This window comes from Carya illinoinensis, chromosome 9, assembly GCF_018687715.1.
Source record: "Carya illinoinensis cultivar Pawnee chromosome 9, C.illinoinensisPawnee_v1, whole genome shotgun sequence".
Lineage (NCBI taxonomy): Eukaryota > Viridiplantae > Streptophyta > Magnoliopsida > Fagales > Juglandaceae > Carya > Carya illinoinensis.
Genome location: NC_056760.1, coordinates 42,445,606 through 42,454,214, shown reverse-complemented (window position 1 = coordinate 42,454,214; position 8,609 = coordinate 42,445,606). Strand labels below are relative to the sequence as shown.

The 8,609-nt window shown below is 38.2% G+C and overlaps 1 protein-coding gene across 2 annotated transcripts; it reads left to right on the top strand.

The window, feature by feature from the left end:
• The first annotated feature begins 1,067 nt into the window (after nt 1-1,067).
• Nucleotides 1,068-3,451, top strand: LOC122276703 (probable transcription factor KAN2). 2 transcript variants are annotated; one of them, XM_043086607.1, is made up of 5 exons: nt 1,068-1,912; nt 2,033-2,109; nt 2,257-2,293; nt 2,399-2,507; nt 2,700-3,451. In XM_043086607.1, the coding sequence occupies exons 1-5, from the start codon at nt 1,654-1,656 to the stop codon at nt 3,289-3,291; spliced, it is 1,074 nt and encodes a 357-aa protein (XP_042942541.1). In that variant the 5' UTR covers nt 1,068-1,653; the 3' UTR covers nt 3,292-3,451. The 2 variants fall into 2 exon arrangements, with proteins under 2 accessions (XP_042942541.1, XP_042942540.1); XM_043086606.1 differs by having other exon boundaries at nt 2,628-3,451.
• The last annotated feature ends 5,158 nt before the right edge of the window (nt 3,452-8,609 follow it).

The window sequence follows — 8,609 nt, the reverse complement described above, 5'->3', positions numbered from 1 at the left end:
TAAATATTAGAAGAATAATAAAGAATCCGAAACCTCAAAATGTCATTAATTCAGCATGCTAATAAGATCCTAAGGAACTTATAAATATTATCATTCGACAGCATTAATCATCATTTTATTCTACAATCAATAAAACTTTGAATATTTTTTCTTTCTTTCCCTTTTATGAAAACAAAAACAGAGAGAGAACATGAGTTTGGTAATTAATAACCCAAGGTAACAAGATGACGTTTCGTGAGCAAGCTCCGAACCTATAAAAATCCTTGAGGAGGAACAAACCCCGTGATTCCCGACGCAAGGCAGTCTCATTCTTATATTTTTTAAAAGTACTTTGGGTCCGAAGCATAAATATTGACAGAGTCACATACGAACACATGCCTCAACCATCTAACCAGCTGGCTCATGATGAGCTACTCATGTTTGTGACTTCGCACTTATTGAGTCTGAAGCCCCATAAATATTTTCTCGAACAGACATGCAAGCATAGATGCCCAACTACTTACATGTGAAGAATACGTACAAATCCAAATTAAAGTTATTCTGGAACCGGCCTATAGCTCTTCCTTTTCTCGGATCTAGCTAGAGAATTACTTCTAGTTCCCCTTAATATGAGAAAAATCTCAATAATCGAGTAAAAGTAAATATATAAGCCTCCATGTTTTTCAGCTTTGCATTTTTTTTAGCATAATTTTGGTCCAAAATAACTTATTGCTTTCAGGATTTCATGTTTATACAAACTGGCCGGATATAAGGATCGAGTTGTACGTCATGTCATGAGGTATCGTCCTACACTTTCCACTTAGGTAAACATATATCCTGTATGCATGGTGGTTGGATTCATTATATATTTGCTCGTGCAACATTAATCATTAATCGTTTGTTTATCTGCATTACATTGATGGATCGGAATATAGATTGGCTGAAGTGTCTCTGCTAGCAAATCACACGTACGAGAAGGGTGATCCAACCACACACACACACAGAAATGCACTCTTTGAATAATATAATTATATATGAATGTGTTAATAGTTTAGTCTGGGGATTGGTTTCACACCTTTAAAATTTTTCCCCTCAGGTCAAGGGGTTGTCTACACTAGAGATGCTCTTCTACTTAAGTTGACACATAAAAAAGTTGGATTCACATGAGCCAATCGAGTAGATATCTTGTATTATATTATGATATCCATGCATGCATACACGATACATACATGAGTATGCATGTCGGTATTCGTGTATATATAATATCATGTAAATAAGGTTTACCGAGGGGGAGAGAGAGAGACTTGTATCCTCCAAGTCAAGATCATATAGGCCGGTTTGCATTCCCATCTAGTATACATAGAACTGCAGCTCATCTTCCGCCTAGCTGATAATTAAGTTCGTATTGCAAATATCAGTATGTTGATTTCTTGCTAATATCTGGTCCCAGCATGGGGGAGAAAAAAAGAAGACCAAAGGTAGGAATGAATGATTTTCATCTCCTTCTAGCTTATGTTGCTACCGGCCGGGTCCTAATCCCTAGTATTTTCTCCGAGTGTCCTTTATCATTTGTGAGCCTAATTAAAGCCGCAGTACTCATGTGTTAGCCTTGCATCTTCTCGCTCCCTTACTAAGAGGAATCGAGAAAGGAGAAGCAGCAACAAAGATCGATCGATGGAGGAAAGTGCAGGTGGCTCTGAATGTTCAAAGATAAGCCTTTCCAACCGAAATGAGGATGGAAGTGACAGCGGGGAGAATGATGACGACTGTAATCCTAGAAAAGGAGCAAGCTCAAGCCACAGCACGGTCGAAGAGAGCGAGAAGAAGCCATCGGTGCGGCCTTATGTTAGATCGAAGATGCCTAGGCTCCGATGGACGCCTGATCTTCATCTTCGTTTTGTTCATGCTGTTGAAAAACTTGGTGGACAAGAAAGTGAGTTTATCAATAATTGATCGGTCAAATAATGATCATGATCTATTAATTTCAAAGTCTTTGCATCGTATATTCTTAATTTCCTTTTTCTTTGTTCTTTTTTTTTTTTTTTTGGTGCAGGAGCCACACCAAAGATGGTTCTTCAGATGATGAACATAAAAGGATTAAGTATTGCACATGTCAAGAGCCATTTACAGGTGATTCGCGCACAATTGATTTTAAAAATGAACGATTTAGCAATAATTTCTAGACATATTTGTCTTTGTAAATTTATAGCATGGCATAATTCGCTCTTAATTTTAATATGACTTTCCATATATTTGCACTTTTGGCACTTTCACTAGATGCACAGAAGCAAGAAAGTGGATGATTCGAGCCAAGGTACACCAAAACTTCCGTTTTGCTTTTCCCTTCTGATCATCAACAAGAAAAATTAGTGTTTCTTTATCGATTCATGATACAAAAAAAATGTTCCTCACATGACAGTATTAGCGGATCATAGGCATCTTGTGGAAAGTGGAGATCGAAATATCTATAACCTCAGCCAACTTCCCATGCTTCAAGGATACAACCCGAGCCACAATTCCCATTTCCGGTATAAGATCAATTACCGTATTTCTACCTTTCAAGAGTTCTGTTGTTTTTTCCAGACCGTAAAGTCTTGATTTTTTAATTTTTCTTTAATGGGTTTTTCTAATAAGAAAATCCTTCTTAGTCCAAGATATAGATTTGGAGATGCTTCTTGGGGTGATCATGAAAACTTATTGGGTTTAACTGCGGGCTGCAGCTCAATGAGCAATTCCAGTACTGGATTCTATGGCAGTAGTACTGTGGGTGAAAGGATCTTTGGTAGCAGCTATAGCAATTGGACTAATTGCAGTTTCCCTTCGGGAACTGCTTCCAGTTTCAGCAAACAGTCAGGTTGTAAAAGAACCCAAGAATTGAAAGATGGATTCCAATCATTACATAAAAATCAATCCTGGTTGCAGACTCAAACCAGATTGAATCCTAGTGATGATCTTCACCCGGCCTTAACCCATCTGCATGCGGAAGTAAAAGAGCGTACAAGTTTTTGTAATACCAATGCTCCTTCAGATTTCAGCAAGATTAATACAACCACTTTTCAAGATCAGTGGAGTAAGCTGAAAAGCAAGGTCTCGGACTACGACCTCGACTTGGATCTATCACTTAGGCTGACAGCTTCGAGTGATCATGAGAACCAGAGAAGAAGTTCAGGGCATCATAAAGTTGATAGCAATCTCTCCCTTTCTTTGTACTCGCAATCATCGAGCTCAAATTTGACCGGTTTGAAGGAAAGACGCGCCCATGATGATAAAGAGCAAGAAAGAAGAGCAAGTACTCTGGATCTGACTATATGAATTATGATGAAATTCTAAGTGAGATCTTGAGGTACTTGTCCAAAATTAATAATTAGTCTCCACCACTCAATTTCCTTTTCAATTCTTCTATTTTCCCGGACATTTGCTAAATTTGGATGTCAACAAATTAATGTCCCGTATAATATTGATTTTAACTTAATTAGCTTCGTGGTTAACGTACATAAGGGGCTAAATATCTGGGTCTTCTCAGCAAGCACCAAAGTGTTCTCTCTCTCTCTTTCTATATATATGTATGTTGGGAGTAATTATCTGTAGAAAGATTAGCAATAACCCTCTGAAATAAATATACCTCGATGTATATATATAAACCGGGCTATATATGGATCACACGGGTCCCTCACATGATCAATAGCATTTTTCGTGTCCATGTAAACTGTAAAAATAATCACGTTTAGCACATTAGTTGTCTGTGTCACTCTGTAACCCCGTATCCCTAATATTTTCGATGTTATCTAACTAATTCCCCCTTGGGAACATTACTGATCTTATCACGCATGCAGTAGTACTTTTGCCTTGTATATATTGCGGATCGAGCCAATCAAAAGGAGGGAGAGGGGGGGGGGGGGCTCAATTATAAAAACCCTAATAATAATAATAATCAGAAAAAGAAATTATTAGGGTATCAATGATGAGAACCTTTTTAAAATATAACCACTTAAAAATTGTACTCTCCCTCAAAACACAAGTAAAATATTAATTTAATTAGAACCGTTATTAAAAAAGTGATCGATCTGATCTACTCCTCATGAAACTGCATGCATGCATGCCAACTGCTGGTTCAATAATATTCACCACCAGCCTCAATTTCTTTTTGAAAGAAAAAGCTTTTCCCTGCTCAAAGCAAGAGCAACAGCACTATAGAAATCAAACTTTTTTTTAAGAACTAGTTAATAATTTCAATGTTTGGCAGATTTTCTGAATAATGACAGTATCTGATCCACAGCTAATCGAACTATGTATTGTAAATCAATTGTCAAACCCAGGAAGTTTAATTACATTATTATAGATATATATTTGGTTATAATTAAGTATATAGGCTGCGAGATACATTCATACACACACAAATATATAATTATATATAGCTGCCTAATTTCTAATATTTCAACGTTGATCTTGTTGTTTAGTATGCATATGTTGCTTTGAAATTAGTAGTTTATTTTGGACAAAGAGCAATTGTCACTTTGACTTCATTTTTGCATGGAAGGAGGAGATAGAGGAGTCAATTGCAAGAGGCAGTTTTCTTTGACCAAGTCATGATGGCTAAGGTATTCTTCTTATATATGTATATTAATGCGCAAGTAGCTAGGCATCAATCGCCTGGAATCTAGCTGACGAAAAAATATTATAATAGGTAAATGGCATATTATTATTCTTCAAATACAGCTAGAAATAAAAATCCTGCAGCCAGAGATCGACATTATAAAATTAGTTATTCATGCGTCTTATAAAGATCTATCAAGATCTAATAAATTAACAAATTATAAAGTCATCACAGCGACCCATAACACACAAACGTTTGTGTGTGTGTGTGTGTGTGTGAGAGAGAGAGAGAGAGAGAGAGAGAGAGTGTTTTAAGGTAAGCTAACAAATATTCGGATTATTGTCAACACAAGAGTGAGTTCATGTATGTTGAAATGATCACATTCAGCACAGGAACAAAACGGTCCAAGAATATACAATATTTTTAAGTGTTTCATCACTTCCCTATATCTTCTTATTTCGTTGAGCCTTTTCATCACTCTCAAGATTTCCATTAATTAATCCTAGATCGATATTCGCCTTGTAGTGTCGATCCTCTTTTTCAGTACGTACCACGCGATGAAGTTCATAGAATGGCCGGCACTTGAACTGATATATATTAATGACTCCTAAACATAAGTAAAATAGTCCTTTCCGTGGCATCTTTGTTCCTGGAAGTGCTTTTGGGGATTTTTTATGTTTTGTATACGTCCTGTGGACATGGCAGTTTGTGAAATGCCAAAATATTTTGATGTGTAATGTAGGAAGTGTTGGGGGAGTGTTATGTTAGAACAAGTGGCGGGGATTAGTTGTGGTTATATAATTATGTTTTGTGTTGGCTAGTTAAAACCTAGTACATTCATGTGAATAACTACTTGGCAGGATATCTTTTTTTTTTTGTGGGATGTAATCATTTGACTGTCTTTATGACGATGTCAACATCTTCTCCTATACAATCATTGGTTTGTAGGGCTTATTAAATTTATTAGCTGCATCGGGAGGTTAAAACCAACAATTAATTTTATTCAGGGATACACCAGCATGCATGTAGTTGCATTACAGGGGTTCCAGCAAACAAAAGTACAACTTGATGGAAAACAGCTGTGGAGAGAAAGTGGAGAGAATTTAATTGGCAATTTGGAAACTACCAAAGGAAGTGAAAAACGTATTTGGACAAAAGTAAGTTACCAATAAGAACCACACATCCATGTTAGTTATTTCTAAAATATATTTAGGTCTATTTTCATAGTTCATTATGTTTGCATATGGAACTTGTGATTGTCAAAATAGTCTGTTTAAAGCCTAAATAACCAAACTATTTTGACAATCACAAGTTCCATATGCAAACATAATGAACTATGAAAAAAGACCTCTGTTAGGGTTTGCGATTTCATTCTTTGCTTGGGTTTGCTGGCTGCATGGCAGCCTGTCCATGGCAGGTCCTTCTCAATTGTTTGCTGACATAGTCTCTGCAGTGCCTCAACCTCTGCCGGAGATGGAGGTACCTTTTCATCCACCGAAATACTTAGAGGGGGAACTGTTTTTCTCTTTTACAACAGAGGAAATTGATCGAATGGCTCAGCCGTTTCGCTATTCGATGGTGATTAAGTTCCTACAACAGAGGCCTTCGTTAGACGACGTTCAAGCTGTTGTGCCTCCGGCCTATCCAAAAATCACACAAAACAATTTTAAAGTGGTTCAGCAAATTGTTTACTTCCACTGGAGCCTCTTTTATAGAATTTATACGAGATTTACAAAACACTCTAAAAATTCTATTTCTCTCTCTCACGTTTCTCTTTCTCTCTTCACCCACTGCCCTTGATCTCTCACCACAGTGAGAATAATTTTTCTGCACACTTAAGCTCTCCTATTTATAGGAGAGCAAACCTCTACGATGGCCTGCATCTTCTGACTTTGAAGATGGTGGGTGCCTAGTAAAACAAACATGGTGGGTGGCCTAACAAGTGGGTGGTGGTGGGTGAGCACACTTGGGTTGATTTCAACAATCACCCCCTTCACTCAAGTGTGTCATACCAGGCTGCTTGCAAACTGATTCATTTTTCAAATGAATGCACCTCTTTCTTTGACATGAGAGATTTCTGCTATCAAATACGCTCCAATGCATTTGCAGGTACGTCTTCAAATGGATGTCCAGATGCTTCTCCAAATGCATCTTCAAATGCATTAGCATCGTCTACACCCACGGAGCTTGCAAGAGATTTTCTTCAGAGGAGATTTACAAGTGCTTCACTGCACAATCTCAACTCTTTAGGATTCTTCTTTCACTCGAGTCCATGAGTCCGCACTCATGTACACCTTGAGCAAACTGAGCTTCACTCGAGCCACAACCGAGTGAACAATCTACCTGGTACCTTTACAGCTTTCAAAACCAGGCTCCATAATCCTACAATCACACCAATCTCCAACTTGGAGACTGGTTCTCAACATGCTGAGCTCTATCTCCAGCACGATCCCTTATCATCTATGCAATTTTACAGCTCATGTCTTCAAGTCAGAAGACTAACTAAAGTGATGCATAACTTTAGTTCATCACGTACAGTGCCCTTAATCAACACATACATACAGGGCAACACATCTCCTACTGCACTAGGAATCAATGGTCTCGCACGGACCTTGACACATATCAGAGAACCTGTTACTGAGGTCTCCATCTCTGACTTGACTGACTCATCATCCTGCTGAGGTCTCCATCTCCGATCTTGGTGACTGACCCTTCATCCTGTTGCTATCTTTAGTCGCATGTGCCCATCTTGTGTGCAGTCTCCGACTTGCATAATCTTCCTTCTTGCAAGATTTTTCTTCATACCGTAGTTCACTACCTTCATTCAGCAGGATATAGTTTAAGGTAGTAACCACCATGGAAGTCTGATCATCTTGGCAGCCATGTGATCATCAATTTTAGGTGTAGATATCCATGGAACATCTGACATTTTGTTCCCATCTTTCACACATGTACTTCATGTCGTGGTCTAGGGAGATTTCTTTAGAAAAGTAAAACTGGGTTCCTTTTACTTTCTCATCTAATTCACACGACCATTACCACAAGCCAAGACCAATGAATCATTCGTGACCTTCCATGCCTTTTTGAGAAAACACTACTGAATGACTGCTGTCTTCAAACTGTCTTTAACAACATTGTGCACTGCAAGAAATGCAACGCCATGCATTTCTTCAGTCACCATATTTACAGCATTATTCTCAGTTTTCTCCTGATTTTAGCAGTCTCTTATGGTATGTCTTGCCACAAACTCAAGATCTTGCCAGAATTTCTTCTGCGCACCTCCTCACCTAGGATAAGATCTCTTACATTAAGAAACTTCAACTTTGACTTTTTTGCAGAATTACTCATAGCCATTCTCATGACCTCCCAACCTTTTGACCACAATGCCAAATGCTATTGGGCAACAATAGTACCTTTTGCCTTTTCTGAAATTGAATTGTTTCTTTATGACATTTTAATGAATTTACCGTAGAAATGAATAGTACCTCACTAAGTCAGTTCCTAGGAAAGATTGAAGGGTCACAATGGATACACTTAAAATTTCCAATCTCCTAGATAGAACCTCCTTAGACTATACGTATCTACACTACCACACCAAAGCTTCATCTACATTTTGTTATTTGCAACTGGCTTTTCAAAGAAATCCACAATGAGATCCGATGCGGTTCTCCTCTTAATAAGAATATGCTCCATGAATTGTATAACTGCCAAAACCTGCTGATATAACAAGTTAATCAGCATCGTCCAATGATCAGAAGTTTGCTCCTCAAACTTCACGATCCCAACTGGCTTAAATCAAGCCCAAATGAACTGAGTCCGGCAACATTGGACTCCAGCTGTTTGACATCAAGCCCCAAAACCAATGAGTCTGGCACGACTCTAACTGGCTGCGATCAGGCCCTAAACACATGAGTCCATCATGACTCCAACTGGCTGCGATCAAGCTCAAAACAAATGAGTCCATCATGACTCTGACTGGCTACGATCAAGCCCACAACTGATCTGCAACTATGAATGGTTTAGATCGAAAATACCG

Coding starts and splice junctions, on each gene's coding strand:
- LOC122276703 (XM_043086606.1), top strand. CDS start 1,654: ATGGAGGAAAGTGCAGGTGGCTCTGAATGTTCAAAGATAAGCCTTTCC. Junction 2,110..2,256: donor ATGTCAAGAGCCATTTACAG/GTGATTCGCGCA, acceptor CACTTTCACTAG/ATGCACAGAAGCAAGAAAGT. Junction 2,508..2,627: donor AGCCACAATTCCCATTTCCG/GTATAAGATCAA, acceptor AATCCTTCTTAG/TCCAAGATATAGATTTGGAG.